General features: G+C 41.9%; 2 protein-coding genes and 1 long non-coding RNA gene across 5 annotated transcripts in view; 1 reads left to right on the plus strand and 2 right to left on the minus strand.

Annotated features, from left to right (window-relative positions):
• Window positions 1–186: 186 nt before the first annotated feature.
• On the minus strand, window positions 187–4222 carry LOC124274332 (extensin-like). Of its 2 annotated transcripts, none has more exons than XM_046709694.1 (2): window positions 783–4222; window positions 187–742 (listed from the first exon to the last, which is right to left on the minus strand). In XM_046709694.1, exons 1-2 carry the CDS (start codon window positions 1570–1572, stop codon window positions 624–626), a joined length of 909 nt encoding a protein of 302 aa, XP_046565650.1. In that variant the 5' UTR covers window positions 1573–4222; the 3' UTR covers window positions 187–623. The 2 variants fall into 2 exon arrangements, with proteins under 2 accessions (XP_046565650.1, XP_046565651.1); XM_046709695.1 differs by having other exon boundaries at window positions 187–823; window positions 864–1572.
• LOC124274337 lies at window positions 918–7774 on the plus strand. Its single transcript, XR_006897916.1, has 3 exons — window positions 918–998; window positions 6959–6967; window positions 7763–7774. It is a non-coding gene; the product is annotated as an uncharacterized LOC124274337 (long non-coding RNA).
• Window positions 4495–23947, minus strand: part of LOC124274331 (protein FAM53A-like) — a 79940-nt gene continuing 60487 nt past the window's right edge. For both annotated transcript variants that reach the window (XM_046709691.1, XM_046709692.1), the window contains exons 3-6: window positions 21750–21810; window positions 20173–20963; window positions 6631–6690; window positions 4495–5628 (exon numbers count right to left, since the gene is read on the minus strand). In XM_046709691.1, the coding sequence (XP_046565647.1) occupies window positions 5296–5628; window positions 6631–6690; window positions 20173–20963; window positions 21750–21810 (1245 nt within the window). In that variant the 3' untranslated portion in view covers window positions 4495–5295. The remainder of the gene's footprint in view (window positions 5629–6630; window positions 6691–20172; window positions 20964–21749; window positions 21811–23947) is intronic.

A 23947-nucleotide genomic window follows, 5' to 3' on the forward strand; every position in this document is an offset into this window, starting at 1 on the left:
CTGTACCACAAGGCTATCGCTGTACAATATCATTTCTAGTTGTTAACTTGTGATATTCCTCCTTCTGATAATTCCACCTGGAACGGTTCCAGAAGACTGTGCAAGATATCAGCAATGGAATCTTGAACTGAATCCAGCTGGAAGAATTTGAATGCATTGGACTAAACAGGAAAATAACAAATCAAGTCTTTCACAGCAAATTTATTCATAGATTGACAGATAAACAGGGTATATATCCCGTTCTAACCTTCTGCATTGACTAGCTCTCTCTAACACATTGTGGATATAGCATCCACTCTGTGCACTCCACCGGCGCAGAGACCGGAACAATCGGCACATGACAAAAACAGTGTCAGCACTGAACCAAAACAGTCGGCACCATATCTGCCGACTGAAGACTGCCTACAGTAAATGCCATATCCAATATAGAATATTTACTTGTGATTAATACACACTGGTGTCACTTTTTGTCTTTTCATCATGAGATATTCAATGTATGTAATACACATTCCCCATGTAATGAGAATTCTACAAAAAGCTGCAAGTGCTGTACTGTAGTGTCAACGTCGCAATTTCCTGCTGGTTCTAAGCAATACTAAACACACTGACTGATCACAGGATGCTTATATCGGTCCCTTGAAGTATCGAGTGGCGGCGAGGGAATGGCAACAGGGTTGTAGACAGGAGGGTCTGGGGTATGTAAAGAAACACGGAGTGGTTGTGCTTGTGTGGGTTTGGGTATGTGAAGGATGTTGGGTTTGTGCTTGGGGTGGTTTGGGTATGTAAAGAAACGGAGAAGTTGTGCTTGTGAGGGTTTGGGTATGTGAAGGCTGTTAGGTTTGTGCTTGGGATGGTTTGGGTATGTAAAGAAACAGGGAGAGGTTGTGCTTGTGTGGGTTTGGGTATGTGAAGGCAGTTGGGTTTGTGCTTGGGATGGTTTGGGTATGTAAAGAAACAGGATGTGGGGTTGTGCTTGTGAGGGTTTGAGTATGTAAAGGGTGATGGGTTGTAGTAGGGAGGATTTGGGGCATTGAGCTTATATGAGAGGGCATCTAAATACACAAAGTGATTGGATGAGCTTGGGAGGGGTGGAACCTGTGAATACACAGGGTGAAGAGGGTAAGGGCTGGGATATGTTTGGGGAAGGCATGTGCTTCTGCTGGACGTGAACAAGGGGAGATTAAAGTGCCTTGGGGGGAAGGGAATGCTTGCAGCAGACATCTTGGAATGGGTTTGTTGGTGGAGAAAGAGGAAAGCTAAAGGATGATTGGGGGAATGGGAGAGGGGGAATAGTTTTGCAAGAGGAGGGAAATGCTCTTCACTAAGAGGGGTGTGGTTGAGCCTGAGCTGAAATAGGTAGGAATACAATGACCGGTATGAAAGAGAGACAGTTATCAAACCTACATAGATATGTGTAATGTAGAGCCACCAAGTCGGTGACCACGCCAACATTGTGACGCCTATGGTGTAGTGTTCTGTAGTGTATACCATGAGTTTACATACAATGAGAACATTACCGAGTCTCCAAAATACAACCTCTAACATATCGTAGAAGTCAACTGTTGGCTTCATTTACCCAGTGTATGCAATTTCATAAATTCAAGTACTGATGCCATGTCCAAGGCTTCAGTGTATGCATACAACATGTTATTAACTTTATGTCGTATCCAATATACACAGGCCTATCATTACTTGTAGACAAAGACTAAAACTGATTACAGAAAATAGTCCCATGAAATATGACTTGGTTGATGACAACTTTTGGGCCATAATATACTCATTTTTAAATTTCCATTTATATCTCCTTGAAAAATAGACACAGATGTTTTTATCTTATATCTGACTTTAAAAATGCTAGGAAAATAATTATATTCTGATAGTATGAATGAATCACTAGTCATGAAATGAGAAATTCAGAAATAAATATGTTATAGCCCGATGCTTTGAACAACACATTCATAGGTCATTAGCTGTTAAAAAGCAAATGCCATTTCTTCGTCAGGTCACCGCGTAACCATGGTTATATTGTTAGTAAAACAGCAACAATCTGTAAATAGATTCACAGCTCAAGATATAACAAAGCAATCTTACACTGTAGAATCATTTTCCTTCTGATAACAATCACGTGATCATTCAAGGGAGAATATTTCATTACAATTCTTACACTCAACATAACCAGAGCATGCTTACATGTAGCGCCCAGCTCTCCAGAAACTGTTCAAAGCTCTCAAACCGAAAGTATCCTTTCAATGCTTAATTTGTTTTCAAACTTAGATATTGTACAAAAACAATAAAAATTACAAAGCTATTAAAGTAGTGATGTAAAAAATGTACATTTCACTGATCTATTTCGCTGTGAATTCTGATTACATCTATGAAGCATGTGCACATGTTTTTTGTTACCCCGTGTTTGTTATTAGCATGGGTCAAACTTAATGTTGAATGCTTCTAACCTAATAGTGCCAACTTATACAGAACCACACTGAAAATAGTAATTCCCACAAGAACAAACGCCGTCTGCCATCCTCATCCACTGTGGCCATCAGACTGGGGTTTCAGGAGAGGCTCATGCAAGATGAGCTATACATAGCTCATAACAAAAGTTTAATAGCTACAAGGTACTTGTTAAACTCTAAATTCCATCAAACAATGAGTTGCCATAATTATGGAAACCCAGACAATTACATACCAATTCAATATATAAACAAATATGAAGCTAACAATGCATTACCTGCCTTCCAGATTTCGCTGACCTTGCGCAAAACTATCTTAGAGCTAAGACTGACAATCATATGTAGCATTTCTTCAAAAGCCATAGCACTAAGATTGCATTTTGCAAGTGGCTCCGACATAAGGAAACGTTTTGCTAATTACACTACATTAAAGTTAATTTTCAACAAAACGTATGACATTCTAAATGGTGGGAACAAATACCTTGTTATCTTGCTAGACTGTTAACATGCTACATGATAAGGGATCAGGATTTCAAAATCTACATCTTGGATGAAAAATATCCTGCGTGTATTTCTACGACCTCATTAGTGATATTTACATGGAGGCGCTATATACCGGTGGGCATCAATTTGTGGATTGCTAAATCAATTGGAATTAAATTAAACAAACAAAATAAGCATTATAAGACAATGACAATCATTATATTAATCATCTCAAGGATGTGGACCACTATATGAACAACATCCTTCCACAGCTGCTGTGTACCACATCCATGTTTAGTTGCCAGTGTGCTTTTATACACAACCTTTCACAATCACGCATCCATGCTCACATCCTGAACACTAGAGTATTCTACAAAACTTACCAGAAACATTTTCTCATGATTTTCTGTCTGAATGACTAAATAATAACTTATTTCCCTAATTTAATTTCGGGTCTGTTTCCATGACAACACAGATTAAAGAAGATTGAAAAAGGCAAAGTTCACTTATGCCAAGAATTGCCTGCATGTTTTCATTTTTCTCTCCTTGAATCCAACAGTACCGCTAATTCTCATCATTTCAAATCTCATACTTGACTTGGTAGCATGTCGGACAATAGCTGTCTGAAGGTACCTATCTGGTTAAAGTACCTTAAGTGTCTCAGGGCTTGCCCCAAAAAATACAATTGTGATTGTCAATGTGAATAATCACAATTGTGCACTATTTCTTTACATGCCTGACTTGATGTGAAAACAACCATGGAATATAATTTCACAGCCATGTCTTATCTATGTCAGGGGCAAAGGCCCACACCTACGTTCCCTTTGACTTAGGTAACAAACAGAACACTGTCCAAACAATTCTGCCAATCTCCAAGGAAAAAACAGAAATGTCATACATTTGAATTCGTTGAGTTTACATCTAAACAAGGATTGGTCCAACATGTTTCATGTATGTTCAGAATAAGTAGTAATTAGGAAAGAAATCAACATAAACTTATCACTGGCATCAAGGAAAACTGACATCATTTTTGCAATATACTGATGGTCAAAAGTTAAGCAACCATGTGTAACACTGGGAAAAACACATGCATCAACTACTCCACAGAGCTCGTCTGAACCTGGAGGTCTTCATGTTTGTTACCACTGAATACCACTAAGGCCTTTAAATATGGCACGTAAAGATTCAGGATTGGAACACCTTTAGTTAGTGAGCAAGAACGGTTTTATGGCACTTTTAGCAATATTCTTGCAACTTCACCTGGGGGGCACCAGAAATTGGCTTCACACATTGTACCCATGTGGAGAATGGTGACAAGCAAACACTGTAACCACTAGGCTATCTCAATGTGTCTGCAACTCCTTAACTTCGTGGTAACTTACAAACACTGAGGTTAGTGATCTCACAGCTTAGGCCATCCATTCAAACATCCCATGACAGAGTAATTGGGTGATCCTCAACTTCCTTTGAGTGGTATATAACATGAAAACATCGATAACTCCTCGATCTGTGCTTGTGGATTTTAAAGTCAAAATAGAAATGATGTGAAAAAGCAGTCAATCAATAACAGAATTTAATTTAAGAATCAAATTACTCTCAGATTGACCATATATTGTAAAACAATCAATAATTTTTTTATATATGGAATTCAAAATATTGAATTCTGCAGTAGTTTAACTTGTGGCCATCAGTATAATACAAACTCCAACCAACACACATCCATCAGAACTGGAATAAACAAGTTTAAGTACTCTGTGACACACATACACACGCTAATGCACATCCCTGTACACACATACACATACACACACGCAATACGAATGATACACCAACAAATATTGTAAGGTCAAAGTAAACTACTGGAAGATCCTCAAATGAAACTGGTAACAAGCTTGTGAAGCCATGACAAACATCGGGGAGACTTGGGGCTAGGAATGTGACAATCTCAACCAGCAAATAAGTGTCATTACATGTGCGTGAGAAGATGAGTGATGTCAATGTAGCAGCCTCTGGATCGAGGATTGTAACAGGTGGACACAACACAGCATCTTCAAAGCAGCTGCTAGGACACAAATTGTCGGTCATAAAAATATGTAAACCTCGGCTAATTGCTAATGATTAATTATACACAATTAAGCATTCAATTAGTAGGGTTATACCCTTATACAATAAACTTCAAATAAAATGCACTTTCTGGATTTAGTTTAAATATATTGTTATATTCTCTTATCAACAAGGGCAAGGCTTGATTCAGACATATTTTACAACTGTGTAAAGTTCTGACAAAGGGAGATAATTCCCTTCTCACAAGAGTAGATAACTCTTCCCAATGCCAACTTCCTGAGTTATAACTGTTGAGTTAATGGTTTTCGATTTGTTCAATATCAAGGTCGCAGAGAGGAAACAGCTCCATTCCTTCATCTTCGAGGTCATCTCCACGACAACCGCATCCACTTTCAGAGTCCTCTTCTCCAATGAGACGCACTGGTTGCTGGATATCAAAACCACTACAGCTGCTACTTTGAGGGGGCGTGGGCGGGAGGTCAAGGGTCGCGACCCTGGATAGCTCTGCGACAGGTGGGTACATGTTGATGACCTTCCGGATGGGAATGTCAGGGTCAAGGGGTGAGCTGGCGATGGGCATGAGGTTCATGGCCGACTCCAACTCTGCGTGAAACCTGGAACTGCGTTTCTATAAAACAAAAAAAAGACCATTTAGTTTCTGAAGAAACTGATTTAAAGCCAGAGAGTGAATTACAATATTGCTGTATCCTCTAGTCAGCCATATCCCATCCACCTTGATTACAACCCGAAAACATCCAACCAGGTAACCACTGGAGCAACTCGTAGGTGGATCAACACTGTGTATATATACTCGTGAGAACATCCACAGTGGGTATGGTGGGTAAGATGGGTATGGTGGGTAAGATGGGTATGATGGGTAAGATGGGTATGGTGGGTAAGATGGGTATGGTGGGTAGATGGGTATGGTGGGTAAGATGGGTATAGTGGGTAAGATGGGTATGGGTAGTGGGTAAGATGGGTATGGTGGGTAAGATGGGTATGGTGGGTAAGATGGGTATGGTGGGTAAGATGGGTATGGTGGGTAAGATGGGTATAGTGGGTAAGATGGGTATGGTGGGTAAGATGGGTATGGTGGGTAAGATGGGTATGGTGGGTAAGATGGGTATGGTGGGTAAGATGGGTATGGTGGGTAAGATGGGTATGGTGGGTAGATGGGTATGGTGGGTAAGATGGGTATGGTGGGTAGATGGGTATGGTGGGTATAGTGGGGTATGGTGGGTAAGATGGGTATGGTGGGTAAGATGGGTATGGTGGGTAAGATGGGTATGGTGGGTAAGATGGGTATGGTGGGTAAGATGGGTATGGTGGGTAAGATGGGTATGGTGGGTAAGATGGGTATAGTGGGTAAGATGGGTAAGATGGGTATGGTGGGTAAGATGGGTATGGTGGGTAAGATGGGTATGGTGGGTAAAATGGGTATGTTCATGGTAATAGGTGCATCAATATTGACATAAAAGACAAGCACAGGTTCATTTCTCCACATGTAGCATGTAGGCCAGGAATTATTCACCCCACCTTCCTGATCCCTCTACCTCTAACCCTGCTTGCAGCCACTGCATAGTCCAATCGTGTACCCTACCCAGACACTTGCTGATGTGGTGTACTCTACCTGGCTGTCTGCCCCAGGAGTTCCAACAGGTACCGACCTCCGCACTCGTCCATAAGCAGTCTGAAAACAAACAGCAAGTCATTATCGACAACAGATGAGGAAGTTTCTTCAAGCAGTTAACTCAAGTTCAAGGTCAGTAGGCATTAGACACTTCATTGATTAGTGTAGGTAACCGGATATTGTGGTCATATTATGTGTCCAACATTTTTTAAACTGTGTGCTTACAACAAATAGCAGTGATTATGCTGTGTGGTCAAGCATAGTTTCCATCACCAGCACACGTATCTATAGTTCTCTCAGTCCCTCCACATGTTTTGTTATAAATCAGAACAGAGAGGTGTTTACAGATACTAACTCTACCAATAAGTACATTTCACATCTATCTTGACATCATTTGTATCAGGCCTGAACCCTCTCCCAAACAGAGAGGAATGCCTATTTGGCAATTCAGAGTTATGTCCCTTCTATACCTCATCACTATTATTATGGCGTTGGTCTATATAAGTTATCACATCGTGTCTCGGGAAATACAGGGTTTTATCAGTCCCGAATACAACCTTACTCGGGACTGATAAAACCCTGTATTTCCCGAGACACGATGTGATAACGCATTTATCTAGCCAAATGTTTTTACTAAATCAAAAGAAAACAATACGCTACGAATCGACTTGTTTTTATTTATGTGAGATGCCATGTTGACACCAGCTGATCGATTAACCTCAATGCAGCGCACGTTACTAAAGGCTTGGCGATGCACGCTTTGCTCACTTCGCGTGGTCACCGAGGCGTGGCGGGATAATACGACTTTTGTACTCCCTGCTCGCGGATCGTGACGGGTGTACATGGTATTTTATCAGTCACGTGAACCAATCAAAACTCGACATTCTTACATGAGGCTGGATAATGTTGTTTAAAGCCCCACTGAGCAATATTCTGTAACGTAACCCAATTTTCAACCAGCGAGCCAGTGATTGACATAATGAGCACCTGTCTACACATTTGGGATACAATGACATGCATTAGCCAACTCGGAAAGTCTGACCTCCTAATCCCTTTCAATGGGCATGGCTTTATGAAGACCTGTTCTTACCAGGATCTTCACATGGCTTGAGTTTGAATCCCATATATTTAGTTTGTGCTTGTGGATTTCACCAAAACGCTAAATATCTAAGTCCTGCATCACTTTGGACACTCCTCCATATCAAGGTCACACTGTGAAACATGTCACATGACAAAATAACTGAAAATATAACATTTGACAGTTTAGCAAGATGTCAGTCTAAGTAAACTTAGGTGCAGTATTATTTGTTACACCTAACCTTTGAGCAACCCATGACCAGCCAATCAATCGCGAGCTGGCTGAACGGGTTTAACCAATAAGACAACAACTACTTCTTAGGGTTCGGCGGGACATACAAAACGGTTTTTTGGATTTTCTCTTCTCTTGTCGCTGATACTGATCTATCAACAAATTAGAATCCGCATACAACTCAGATATTTGCCCTGCAGTATATACGATTAGGGGTTTCTACTGACATGGTTACTATTAGCTTATATTTCTGCAAGATGACATCCTTAAATATTGACAAAACACTATGTTCAGCGACTGTTTACTCATTCCGTCCTCCATGTGTATCACTCGGATGTGATTGGGCAGAAAATAGCATTCTAAATCTGTCGAGTTTTTTAGGTAAAGGTTCAAACGATATGTGCAAATGTTAACTTCGTGATTTGGTAAGCTGTGTTCTGATTGGTCAGTCCAAAAGGTTAGCTGACGCGACCTTCTACTTGGGTTTGTTTGACTCAGCAGTGTAATGGATAATACTGAGCCTAAGTTTAGTTCTACTGAGCAAGATGTGTATGTTGATTCCCTATTGCAGCACTTATGAGTGAGTAAATCTGCAAGGTCGTACTGCAGCAGCAAGGTCAACCAAGAATCCACTTCACACAGTGCCAAAGAGTGCAGCTGAACCCAAATCTTTAGCAAACACATCAACCATTACACCATCATACCTCACCTTGAGAAAAACTCAACCATGACCTATCTAAAAGTTCTTAACTTCCACTGAAACTTCTTAATGTTGTTTGTTCAACTAAAGTTTCACCTCCAATGACTCTGCTGTCCCAACACTTTGCCTAATATTTACAGTGTACTTTGGGCTTATTTGGGAGGGGAACTCCCTCGTGTTGTCTGTATTCAGCTTCAAAGTAAATGTTCATACCATTATTATGATATACGTTTCTTGCTCGCAATGAGCACTCCCCTGAACCCTCCAACACAGATGTATAGAATATGGTGTACCAACTGCGCGTGGGCACTCGTGACATTACAACAATGTCAGATTGTCCTGTATCCACAGTGCACAGCCTCAAGTGTGGGCGGGACGCTGAAGTCTGATCGCATGGCAGACCCACGCCACTTATAGCCATACTAGAAACATGCAGGCAGCACAAACAATTGCTGGATCATCAAAACCATGGAGATTGTGACCACAATTATAATCTGATACATTTTTTAATCATATCTGCTGGTCAATAGCTCATCTTGTTTCCCTAACAACAGATCACATCATAACAGCAGTTAACAGTAATACAAATGTACCTTTGTCAAATACTCAAAATATCCAGGACTGACAATGTCCTTGTTTTGTGGGTCATGTCATTGATTGTGTTCAGATCACACACCATGTTCATCACACTATCAGCCGAGTGACAGGCAACCAATAGTTGATTGTGTTCAGATAACACACCATGTTCATCACACTATCAGCCCGTTGCAACCAATAGTTGACTGTGTTCAGATCACACACCATGTTCATCACACTATCAGCCCGGTGCAACCAATAGTTGATTGTGTTCAGATAACACACCATGATCATCACACTATCAGCCCGGTGCAACCAATAGTTGTCTGTGTTCAGATCACACACCATGTTCATCATACTATCAGCCCGTTGCAACCAATAGTTGACTGTGTTCAGATCACACACCATGTTCATCATACTATCAGCCCGTTGCAACCAATAGTTGATTGTGTTCAGATCACACACCATGTTCATCACACTTTCACCCCGTTGCAACCAATAGTTGACTGTGTTCAGATCACACATCATGTTCATTACACTATCAACCCGTTGAAACCAATAGTTGACTGTGTTCAGATCACACACCATGTTCATCACACTATCAGCCCGGTGACAGGCAACCAATAGTTGATTGTGTTCAGATCACACACCATGTTCATCACACTATCAGCCCGGTGACAGGCAACCAATAGTTGATTGTGTTCAGATCACACTCCATGTTCATCACACTATCAGCCCGTTGCAACCAATAGTTGACTGTGTTCAGATCACACACCATGTTCATCACACTATCAGCCCGTTGCAACCAATAGTTGATTATGTTCAGATCACACACCATGTTCATCACACTATCAGCCCGTTGAAACCAATAGTTGACTGTGTTCAGATAACACACCATGTTCATCACACTATCAGCCTGTTGCAACCAATAGTTGACTGTGTTCAGATCACACATCATGTTCATCACACTATCAGCATACCTGTCAATTCTCACGCATTGGCGCGAGTTTCACGCTTTATTGACAAATGTCATGCTCTCACGCTTCCAAAAAATAATCTAACGCATATCTGGTAGCCAAAAATAATTTCAAAATTAATACGCATTTTCGCTCGTTTTTGCGTAAAGTTGAACATTGAAAGAACGCCTGAATGAACGAAGTACTAAAACGATGTTTATGCGAATGATTCGGCTTATTATTATTTATTAGCATGCATCTTTTAGTGTCAAAATAATGCCACCAGAAGGCTCCAAATGCTCCTGAAAATCACTAAACTTCATTTTCGGGGGCGGCGGGCTTTGCCCCCACCAGGGCATCGCCCTCGACATGACCCCGGTTGGAACCCGGCTTATTTTTTTCGGTCTCACTCTAAACCATCTTTAGAGGTTGACAGCTCTGTATCAGCCCGGTGACAGGCAACCACTAGTTGGTGCAGGTGCCACCTTGATGACGCCAACAAGTACAGGTGTACTGCTGACAAACCTAGATCACAAGCTAATGGTGTGCCCTGGGGATGCAACTACGCACAGCAAACTGCAACCCGTGCTACCAGCGTTGTTATGATGAAGTTCTTCAGATTTGTTAGCGTCATTAGCATATTTTGGGGGATGAACCCCAAAGCAAGTATGGGCTGAACCCACAATGTTGGTGCCAAATACACCCCCTAGTCCCCAGCCCATCACAAGACCTATAAGATGGAAGCAATAGAATCTCACAAGGAAAACTTGTTTATTGTTGTTCACTGACAGGTAACAGATATGCATGTTGACTATGCTGTTGAAAGGGTATCTACTAACAAAAACAATACAATGAACTGTGAGACAAAATTGTTTAAGTGATTCCATGGAATTCAACAGGCTTAACAAACTGTTCATTTGGCCTCTTGTCGTGTACTGATTCCTGACTGGCTGCAATATTGAGGGCGGATAATGGACTTTGTTATTGCACAGAGCATGCCACTGATTTCGTTTCTGTTGTCTACAAATACTTTTTGAGTTAATGATTGAACAAGCAATCTGTTATTACTGTTGATAGTTAAATATTGCAACTTAATCAATAACAACTGCATTTATGAAGGTATTTGAAGAAAATGGTTTACACACTGTGAAAATTGGCTGAGCAGATGTAAATGGTGATGGTTTGGTATATTTCTTCACTAAAGATATCTGCAGAATGTTGGCAAAGGTCCTCTTCTGTTTAGACAGGACTAAGATATTACACAATCATTACAAGTAGTCAAAAGAATAAGGAGAATAAGGCAGTTTTCCCGCAAATCCAGACTACTAAGATAGAAATCAATACATCTGATCTATGACTCATACACAGATTGATCCACATTCAAATGCTTCATTTATTGGGTCATGGAAACTGTCTCCTTGTTCAGTAAATAGCCTAACTGCTGATGCAACTCCAGCCATGTTTGTTGTGTCCATTGAGGCCCTGTTCCCTCATCCCAGCTGATCTGGTCAAACTGCTACAGGCACTGGGCTACAGTGGCCAGTTGATGCAGCTGTCACAGATCCTCCTCTCCAGTGTCTTGTTTAGCCTGACAATGATGCCAGATCTATAAATAGCTCCAGTATCACTGCCTGGTTATGTTAGCTTCAGAGATCAGATTGGCACAGTTGGGTATGGTTGGAGATGGGAGGAGGACAGTGTGGTGAGCTTGGAGGAGGACAGTGTGGTGAGCTTGTAGGAGGACAGTGTTGGAGCTTAGAGGACAGTGTGGTGAGCTTGGAGGACAGTGTGGAGCTTAGAGGAGGACAGTGTGGTGAGCTTGGAGGAGGACAGTGTGGTGAGCTTGGAGGAGGACAGTGTTGGATCTTAGAGGACAGTGTTGGAGCTTAGAGGACAGTGTGGTGAGCTGGGAGGAGGACAGTAGGGTGAGCTTGTAGGAGGACAGTGTTGGAGCTCAGAGGACAGTGTGGTGAGATGGGAGGAGGACAGTGTGGTGAGATGGGAGGAGGACAGTAGGGTGAGCTTGGAGGAGGACAGTGTGGTGAGCTTGGAGGAGGACAGTAGGGTGAGATGGGAGGAGGACAGTGTGGTGAGATGGGAGGAGGACACGAAGAGCTGTGTCAATGAGGACAGGAAAGTACCAAAGCTATGTCACTGAGGACAGGAAAGTACCGAAGCTATGTCACTGAGGACAGGAAAGTACCAAAGCTATGCTACTAAGGACAGGAAAGTACCAAAGCTATGTCACTGAGGACAGGAAAGTACCAAAGCTATGTCACTGAGGACAGGAAAGTACCAAAGCTATGTCACTGAGGACAGGAAAGTACCAAAGCTATGTCACTGAGGACAGGAAAGTACCAAAGCTATGTCACTGAGGACAGGAAAGTACCAAAGCTATGTCACTGAGGACAGGAAAGTACCAAAGCTATGTCACTGAGGACAGGAAAGTACCAAGGTTATGTAACTGAGGACAGGAAAGTACCAAAGCTATGTCGCTGAGGACAGGAAAGTACCAAGGTTATGTAACTGAGGACAGGAAAGTACCAAAGCTATGTCACTGAGGATAGGACAGTGACAAGGATATATCAATGGAGGACAAGAAAGCAAGATCTTGCTTCAGCTAACCATATATCATAATATCTCATCCCATCAACAAGGCCATAGATCACATGGCATCCTGATCAGGCTGTAGATCACATGGCATCAACAAGGCCATAGATCACCCGACATCAACAAAGTCATAGCAACCAACATCAACAAGGCCATAGATCACACGGCATCAACAAGGCATAGATCATACGGCATAAACAAGGTCATAGTTCACCCAACATCAACAAGGCCATAGATCACACGGCATCAACAAGGCCATAGATCATACGGCATAAACAAGGTCATAGTTCACCCAACATCAAGAAGGCCATAGATCACACAGCATCAAGAAGGCCATAGATCACACAGCATCAAGAAGGCCATAGATCACACGGCATAAACAAGGCCATAGATCACACGGCATCAACAAGGCCATAGATCATATGGCATAAACAAGGCCATAGATCACACAGCATAAACAAGGCCATAGATCACACATCATCAACAAGGCCATAGATCACACATCATCAACAAGGCCATAGATCACACAACATCAACAAGGCCATAGATCACACAACATCAACAAGGCCATAGATCATACGGCATAAACAAGGTCATAGTTCACCCAACATCAACAAGGCCATAGATCACACAGCATCAACAAGGCCATAGATGACACGGCATCAACAAGGCCATAGATCATATGGCATAAACAAGGTCATAGTTCACCCAACATCAGCAAGGCCATAGATCACACATCATCAACAAGGCCATAGATCACATCAGATCAACAAGGCCATGCATCACCCAACATAAAAAAAGTCCATAGATCACATGGCATCGAAAGGCCATAGATCACACGGCATTGACAAGGCCATAGATCTGATCCCATCAACAAGGCCATAGATCACACAGCATCAACAAAGCCATAGATTACATCCCATCAACAAGGCCATAGATCACATGGCATCAACAAGGCCATAGATCACGTGGCATCAACAAGGCCATAGATCATGTGGCATCAAGGCCATAGATTATGTGGCATCAACAAGGCCATAGATCACATGAGATCAACAAGGCCATAGATCACACAACATCAACAAGGCCATAGATCACACATCAACAAGGCCATGCATCACCTAACATAAAAAAGGCCACAGATCACATGGCATTGAAAGGCCCTAGATCACACAGAATCGACAAGGCCTTAGATCCGATCCCATCAACAAGGCCCTAGATCACACAGCATCAACAAAGCCATAGATCACATCCCATCAACAAGGCCATAGATCACATGGAATCAACAAGGCCATAGACCACACATCAACAAGGCCATAGATCACGTGGCATCAACAAGGCCATAGATCACACGGCATCAAAAGGCCATAGATCACACGGCATCAACAAGGCCATAGATCACATTGCATCAAGGACATGTGATCACATGGCATCAAGGACACAGATCACATGGCATCAAGGACACAGATCACATGGCATCAAAGACATAGATCACATGGCATCAAGGACACAGATCACATGGCATCAAGGACACAGATCACATGGCATCAAGGACATAGATCACATGGCATCAAGGACACAGATCACATGGCAACAAGGACATAGATCACATGGCATCAAAGACATAGATCACATGGCATCAAGGACACAGATCACATGGCATCAAGGACATAGATCACATGGCATCAAGGACATAGATCACATGGCATCAATAATAACGTGTTACAAGGGACGGGACAGTATAACATACACCATGAGTGTATTGTGAGCACATTAGTAGGAATCACTGATGCCTGGAGTCATGAGGATCCCACACATTTTCACTACTTCCCTGTGATTTTTTTATATTTAAGACAGATGAACCATCACAAACTGGATGATAGATGCTCTGCTTGAGGTGAATCACCAACTCCTCCCCCTCCCTGGCCAGCAACAGGGTCATGGATGGCATGCTGTGTGATGGCAACAGATACATCTACACAGAAGGCCTGCACATTTCACTTGCACATGGACTACAAACAACCGACCACAGAACATAGGATATTACTCAACTGATTACCACAATTCTGTCAGGGAGCATTTATTTTAATATGCTTTTTCAACATCAATTACAATCTTAAAACATTGAGGTTTTTGCATTTGAATCTGAGGACAGGTAGGGTTATTATCTGGTAATATGGGGTTATTACAAGAAACCTTTCACCTCCATGCACACATGTCCAACACTCCAATGCATTCAATTATTTTCAGAACAATTGTAAATATCAAATGTCTTCGAAAGCCAGCATTCTCATTTCAAATCTCATTCATACTTAAATTAAATATTTCAACTACAAATTCAACAGTCTGTCAGATAACAAGATAACGATTTTATTTGAAGAGTGAGTGAGTGAGTATGGTTTTACACTGCTTTTAGCAATATTCCAGCAATATCACGGCAGGGGACACCAGAAATGAGCTTCACACATTGTACCCATGTGGGGAATTGAACCCGGGTCTTCGGCATTGAAGAGCAAACTTTTATTTGAAGAAAAGACAGTAAATTTCCTTTAGGTGAGTATTACATGTCATGTTGTAAAGGCAGACAGGATATTAAATTTCACCATTTTATTAAAGTTGGTTGTGTTTTCAGCCACAAATTCTATACTTGACATGTCATGGTAACGTCATGTCAAAGCTCTTGGCAAGTATATTCAAAGTTTCTACTCTGTTGATTTGGCTATAGAAAACAAGGCAATTGGCCTATTAAATGATGTGGTGTGATGCTTAGATAATAAAGTTACTTCTCTGTGATCTCAAGCCATACTCATACTGATTTACTTCATCCTTGTGACTTCAAAAATACCGACTTTCACAAGCACGAAAATGACATCAAGAATCAAGCGCCAACATTGTTTTAAATATTATCCGAACATATATACAAGGAAGCTGACTAATGATTTCAAAACTATAAACCGTTGATATTTTCCCTTTGTTACTTGATACTTTCCGTTAAGTTTAAAATATCAGTTACCCTTTATGTTTTTTTCATTAGTCTTCTTATGACTCATATTTATGTCTATTCCGATTTTGCTTTTAAGGGAATGAGTTTAGTTTTACGCCACTTTTAGCAACATTCCAGCAACATCATGGTGAGGACACCAGAAATGGGCTTCACATATTGTACCAGCGTTCGATATGCCGATTTTGCTTTTAAACAATAAAAGAGAAAAACATCAGTTTATATAGATAGTTTTAAATAGATAAATAGAAATATTGTTCCATTGTTATGACAATAAATTTGGTAATGCTTACATGACGAAATCTGTAGCGCTCTGACTGTCTTACCTCCCATACTCAAACAAAAACATGAAGTAAACACAAAAATAACAAACCTGTCACTAAATCTAAATGCCTTCCCTGAGTTAATGAATATTAATCTTGGTCATCACTGCCAAACTTTAAGCCCAGCGCCCAGTTAGTGACCTGAAGCTTCAGTGTCAATTGATATAAAACATATTCCTGATGGGTGTAATGAGTATATCCCTATGATACAGACTGAGCTCCTGGTTGAGTGAGTGAGGTGGATATTATGTCGGTTTTAGCAATATTTCGACAAACCACAGGAGATACCAGGAACGAGTGTTCACACATTGTGCCCATGTGAGGAATAGAACCTGGGACTTCAGCGTGATAAGCTGATGCTCTAACCAGCAGCTTACCCCACCACCCCAGTTGGAAGAAACACCTAAGTGGTGCACACCTGAGATGTTCATCCTTTGTGAAACCGATGAGCACTGGTATGGTGCTGCCAAACCTTGAAACATGATCAGGGTGTACCAGGATTTGAACCCAGAATAACAGGATTTGCCAAAGGGACACAATCTCTGCACAGCAAATTGCAGTGCCTCAGGCCACCAATGTCCCATAAAATATTGGAAACAGCAGCAGATTAAAACATCAATTGATAAAGAAATAATTAATATCTCTATGTGTAAAATGAATTTATTACCCACGCCAACACTTAATGCAACTTATGAAATATAACAGATATTTCCTTATACAACAAAAGAGAGATAATTTCCGAATGTGAAACCTACATGGGGTTGTATTGTTTTGTCACAAGGCTACCCGCAATAGAAGCCACATTTGCATCAAAATCCCTTCCATAAATCATACTGAACCTTTTAGAAGACATCATGTCCACAACAGCCAATGAAACACAAGGGTATGCGGTCAAAGCCGGATCATTTAAAGCTAAGGTAACACTTGTCATCTAGACTCCCACACCCATATAAATAATAGATTCCAAGTGTCATTCTACAATTGCATTTAATCTCAGGAGGCCATACAAGTAACGATCAGAACTAATACCTGATTGATTCAACTTTCATAAAAACATTAGCAGATTAAAACTCATGTAAAATTCTTCCCTCGTTTCATGTGAGACCTCTATGTATAATTTACAGCTCTTGTAGGCGTGGGTGTGTGGGGGCGTCGACCGACAGTGATTCAACATGGACAGCAAGTGCAGTGAGAATGTACATCCTGTGCACCTATATGTCAAAGTTAACGTTTCACACCCTTCTCCAGCTGTGATTGAAGAAACCATATTTCAGACCTAAACAAACATCTTAAAATGTAACGTGTCTAGCTGGAATTGGTTTGACATGTCAATCGAAAAAGTAATGTCTTTTAGACAAAGAAACAAAACTAAAGCTATTAATTAGATGATAATATTGTCTGTCTGTCTGCATGTATCTATGCACGCTTCATGGCTTCAGTATCCTAGTTAATTCTGATATAGATAGAGCAGGTAGATTACACTCAATGACGTGGGCAGAACTAGTAAAAACCGATGATGACTCATCCGTTCGGTAGAAACGTCAGTTACATCACAACACGAGCCTCCAGTCAGCTGATGAACATGTACTGAATGTCATCTACAGAGGCCAGGGGATAAGGGAGGCGGGAATGAGAAAAGGTTGAGTGAGAAAAGGTGGAACGAAAGAAGGTGGAGGGAGGGTGAGAGAGGGTGGGTGAGTGGAGGAGTGAGTGAGTGAGTGAGTGAGTTTAGTTTTATGCCGCACTCAGCAATATCCCAGCTATATGGTGGCGGTCTGTAAATAATCGAGTCTGGACCAGACAATCCAGTGATCAACAGCATGAGCATCGATCTGCGCAATTGGGAACCGATGACATGTGTCAACCAAGTCTGCGAGCCTGACCACCCGATCCCGTTAGTCGCCTCTTACGACAAGCATAGTCGCCTTTTATGGCAAGCACATGGGTTGCTGAAGACCTATTCTACCCCGGATCTTCACGGGTCGAGTGAAGGAGGAGGGAAAGGAGAAATGGGGTGTGGACCAGGAAGATCTGAAGTGATGCATGATTTCTGACATTTCCAACATGAATGAAACCCTCTGGCCAGGGTATGGTACTGACACACTGAGAAACAGGATGCGACTGATGAGTTGAGGGTGGCGACAGGGTTTGTCAGGAGAGAAAAGAAGGGAGGGGTGACCCACAGTTCACTTGTGTAATTATTACACCATGTTTGACCAACTTGAATCTCTGCAAATATCGGACAAGACTGGCATAACGTAACCGTGACAATAACCATGGCAATACCACTTCAGGAGGCTACATGCCATGACAGTTTTCCAAAGGAACAGAGAAACTGAGAAGTGTTTTTCAAATGTGGCATGCATTTTTAATAAAATGTCTGGGTTGACGACCAGATAATGTTTTGGTGAGTCAGCCATATTGCCAGATCAGGGGACAGTGGCTGATGTGGGAGTGTAGAACTGACACTTTGATGGACCATGTTGAGATGTTGTTCTGAACGCCTCTGCACATCATCACAAGGGTCAGGGAGTAAATAAAGATGTAACATCACTTTGACCAGTAGTCACAAGGAAGGTCAACCATGTGAAGATCTGGGTTAGAACTGATCTTCAGTAACCCATGCTTGTCTACCTGTGAAGATCCGGGTTAGAACTGATCTTCAGTAACCCATGCTTGTCTACCTGTGAAGATCTGGGTTAGAATTGATCTTCAGTAACCCATGCTTGTCGTAAGAGGCGACTAACGGATCGGGTGGTCAGGTTTGCTGACTTGGTTGACACATGTCATCTGTATCCCAATTGCGTAGATCAATGCTCATGCTATTGATCACTGGATTGTCTGGTCCAGACTTGATAAATTACAGACAGCTGCCATATATCTGGAATATTGCTGAGTGCGGCACAAAACTAAACTCACTCACTCATTCTCCCACAAGTAGGTCAGCTTGATGTGGTGCCATCGGTACATCTTCGGAGTAAACCACAAGCCAGGGAGGTCAACAGAGCCAGATTTAAAAAACGGGATTTAGGGATTCATACATATACCAAGTAGCAGTGTATGAAATAAGGCCCGTCCGACCGCCCGAGGCAGGCTAGATTTCTGACGGACAGTCTAGAATTACAGCTAGCCAGCCCGATGGTCTGGTTGGGTTTTTGGCTTATTTCATACACTGCAAGTAGCTTCTGATCACTGTGGGAATGTTAAACACGATGAGCTATATCAATCTCGTCCAGTTTACCATTTGCGTCTTTACTGTTAAAAATGTTTGATTTGAGCCAAAACTCTGACAAATCCTCACTAATTACATACCTGTCAACTCTCACGCATTTGGCGCAAGTCTCACGCTTTATTGACAAATGTCACGCTCTCACGCCTCCAAATAATAATCTCACGCATATCTGGTAGCCAAAAATAATTTCAAAATTAATACGCATTTTCACTCGTTTTTGCGTAAAGTTGAACATTGAAAGAACGCCTGAATGAACGAAGTACTAAAACGATGTTTATGCGAATGATTCGGCTTATTATTATTAATTAGCATGCATCTTTTAGTGTCAAAATAATGCCAACAGAAGGCTCCAAATGCTCCTGAAAATCACTAAACTTCATTTTCGGGGCCTTTCGACATGACCCGGCTGATTTTTTTCAGTCTCACTCCAAACCATCTTTAGGGGTTGACAGCTCTGCTAATAAGAGATCGATATTGTGAGTGAATTCTATGCAGTCATGGTATGATGGCACACAATCACATACAAGTGAGACATCGACAATCAGATCCATTTGGTCACCTCTTACAACCAACTTAGGTTACTGTGGACCTATTCTAACCCACTAAACTCCAATGGGGATAACATCTCTCAGTCTGATATAAATATATTTAGGTTAGGTAAGTAATTGCAAGATAAGGAGCTACATCTTTCGTGCATTTCTAATTTCTGTAATTATAATATAAATGTTGTATTATAAAACCAGGAAAATAAACACAAGCAGAGCTTGAATAGTGACATCATCATCATCATCATCATCATCATCATCAAAGGTATATATCTTTACAAAAAAACACTCACCTCTGTCATTTTCTGAAAATTGAGGGTTGGTCTGCAATCTTCACGTCGTCGTTTCTTGGCGTAACGTCTATCATGGAGAACACAGGGCTGCGAGCGACACCTTGGGATCTTGTGTCGGTACGGCGAGGACGGGTTTGAGCCGAGATGTGCGGACATGCATGGTGTAGATCCAGCTCCGAGTGATATCTGTTCCTCATAAGAAAGACTTCGGTTCTGGAGAATTTCAAATCTGTTATTCCGTAATGGGCTGTGTTCAAGCCACGGTGCTCCAAAGGAACTCTGGGAAAAATCACTAAGAGCAGATGCTGGCCTAGGTACGGGAGAACCAGGCGGAGTCTGAAAGTCTGATGTAGTGAAATGACCGCTGTCCATGCTCAAAGGTGACGACACAAACCGCGTAAAGTTTGTCACATTTCTACATGTGGGCTTGAACTCCGGAACACGGGACGTGATGTTCCTGTTTTGCTGATCTACATTATTGTTTGTCAACGGAATCACAGCTATTGGTCGCCAAAGTTTGGTTCCGTCTGGTTGCCATGGAGATGATGTCATGGAGTCAACCGGCACTGAGAGAGATCGGCAGTGTTTTTTCTTCGGTGGTGCGATGCCGGAGTTCGTATCACAGAGAATACATTTGTGTAGCGGGTTCTTGTGGCGACATGTTACCACAGACGAGTGCTTATCACAACTTTTGCCATGTCTGCTGCCAGAGTTGTCTCCCTTCCCCTTCACTCCTGTAGAGGGAGGTGGCATCTGAGAGGCGGAGACAGGCAATGCCCATACATTCTTACCTGTAAAAGTAAATTTTATAAATCAAAACCCACACAGCAAGTTCCTCTTCTAACAAAGACATTACCTTTTACACAGGACTGCTTCATAGCCAGATAAGTTTGCCTGTGATTCTAAATGATAAAATCCAAAGAAACTTAGCTCTGTGGTTGGGTGCACTTTCAGCTTCCCTTTCATTTTTCCCAGAGGACTTTGTTCATGCCACATATCAGTGAAACACTTTTCCAGCAATATCGTCTTTGCTTCTAAACATCAACAGGAAGTAGGTTTGAACTTAAAACATATCCTCTTTTAAAAACACCTCGAACACGTGATAGAAAATGACATCATCACACAGTCATTCAGCTCCGTTAGCTGCATCCCAGTTTCCATTAGCTCCATAGTCCCTGCCCGCTCCCCCAACAACACCATCCTCCCTAACCCCTTTCAACTCCTCAACACCAAATTCTCAAATTCCATGACAACTCCCCTTCTTCCAACCCTAAAATACCAGGGGTGGAAGTAACTTTAAAATTGCTAGTGTACTCCGGTACAGTGGCACATGTAAAATCACTTGCCCTGATCATTTTTCCACTATACCGTCCGTTTTCTTGTTGATTTTTTAAATAAACATTATTAACATTGGAAAGTCAACTGGACACAGGTACATCGTGATATACAAATTTGCTTGCCCAACAGCAAAAAACACTGGACTGGTAAAATACCCTTCTGCAACCCAAGCAACCCCCTTCTCAAACACCAACCCCACTTCTCCAACCTACAACTACTTCCCCCAACCCTGGACATACCTTTAACTGCAAGACTGGCTGGTGAGGTAGGTGAAAGGTTGGTGGCTTCCTCTCTTGATATCTGCAAACAAACATTACTATTAAAGGTGTATCACTACTGGGGATAGCCCCAACAGGTTACAATGACACTACTAACAATGACATCAGGTGCCACTACAGGTAACAATGACATTACTAGCACAGGTGCCACTACAGGTAACAATGACATTACTAGCACAGGTGCACAGGTGCCACCACAGGTGCCACTACAACAATGACATTACTAGCACAGGTGCCACTACAGGTAACAATGACATTACTAACACAGGTGCCACTACAGGTAACAATGACATTACTAGCACAGGTGCCACTACAGGTAACAATGACATTACTAACACAGGTGCCACTACAGGTAACAATGACATTACTAGCACAGGTGCCACTACAGGTAACAATGACATTACTAACACAGGTGCCACTACAGGTAACAATGACATTACTAGCACAGGTGCCACTACAGGTGCAATGACATTACTAACACAGGTGCCACTACAGGTAACAATGGCATTACTAGCACAGGTGCCACTACAGGTAACAATGACATTACTAACACAGGTGCCACTACAGGTAACAATGACATTACTAACACAGGTGCCACTACAGGTAACAATGACATTACTAACACAGGTGCCACTACAGGTAACAATGACATTACTAGCACAGGTGCCACTACAGGTAACAATGACATTACTAACACAGGTGCCACTACAGGTTACAATGACATTACTAACACAGGTGCCACTACAGGTAACAATGACATTACTAACACAGGTGCCACTACAGGTAACAATGACATTACTAACACAGGTGCCACTACAGGTAACAATGACATTACTAGCACAGGTGCCACTACAGGTAACAATGACATTACTAACACAGGTGCCACTACAGGTAACAATGACATTACTAACACAGGTGCCACTACAGGTAACAATGACATTACTAGCACAGGTGCCACTACAGGTAACAATGACACATTACTAGCACAGGTGCCACTACAGGTAACAATGACATTACTAACACAGGTGCCACTACAGGTAACAATGACATTACTAACACAGGTGCCACTACAGGTAACAATGACATTACTAACACAGGTGCCACTACAGGTAACAATGGCATTACTAGCACAGGTGCCACTACAGGTATAACAATGACATTACTAACACAGGTGCCACCACAGGTAACAATGACATTACTAACACAGGTGCCACTACAGGTAACAATGACATTACTAGCACAGGTGCCACTACAGGTAACAATGACATTACTAACACAGGTGCCACTACAGGTAACAATGACATTACTAACACAGGTGCCACTACAGGTAACAATGACATTACTAACACAGGTGCCACTACAGGTAACAATGACATTACTAACACAGGTGCCACTACAGGTAACAATGACATTACTAACACAGGTGCCACCTACAGGTAACAATGACATTACTAACACAGGTGCCACTACAGGTAACAATGACATTACTAACACAGGTGCCACTACAGGTAACAATGGCATTACTAACACAGGTGCCACTACAGGTAACAATGACATTACTAACACAGGTGCCACTACAGGTATAACAATGACATTACTAACACAGGTGCCACTACAGGTAACAATGACATTACTAACACAGGTGCCACCACAGGTAACAATGACATTACTAACACAGGTGCCACTACAGGTATAACAATGACATTACTAACACAGGTGCCACTACAGGTAACAATGACATTACTAACACAGGTGCCACCACAGGTAACAATGACATTACTAACACAGGTGCCACTACAGGTAACAATGACATTACTAACACAGGTGCCACTACAGGTAACAATGACATTACTAACACAGGTGCCACCACAGGTAACAATGACATTACTAACACAGGTGCCACTACAGGTAACAATGACATTACTAACACAGGTGCCACTGCCACTACAGGTAACAATGACATTACTAGCACAGGTGCCACTACAGGTAACAATGACATTAACACAACACATGACATTACTAACACAGGTGCCACCACAGGTAACAATGACATTACTAACACAGGTGCCACCACAGGTAACAATGACATTACTAACACAGGTGCCACCACAGGTAACAATGACATTACTAACACAGGTGCCACTACAGGTAACAATGAC

This window comes from Haliotis rubra, unplaced genomic scaffold (genome assembly GCF_003918875.1).
Source record: "Haliotis rubra isolate DU_JTF1 unplaced genomic scaffold, ASM391887v1 Scf19, whole genome shotgun sequence".
NCBI lineage: Eukaryota > Metazoa > Mollusca > Gastropoda > Lepetellida > Haliotidae > Haliotis > Haliotis rubra.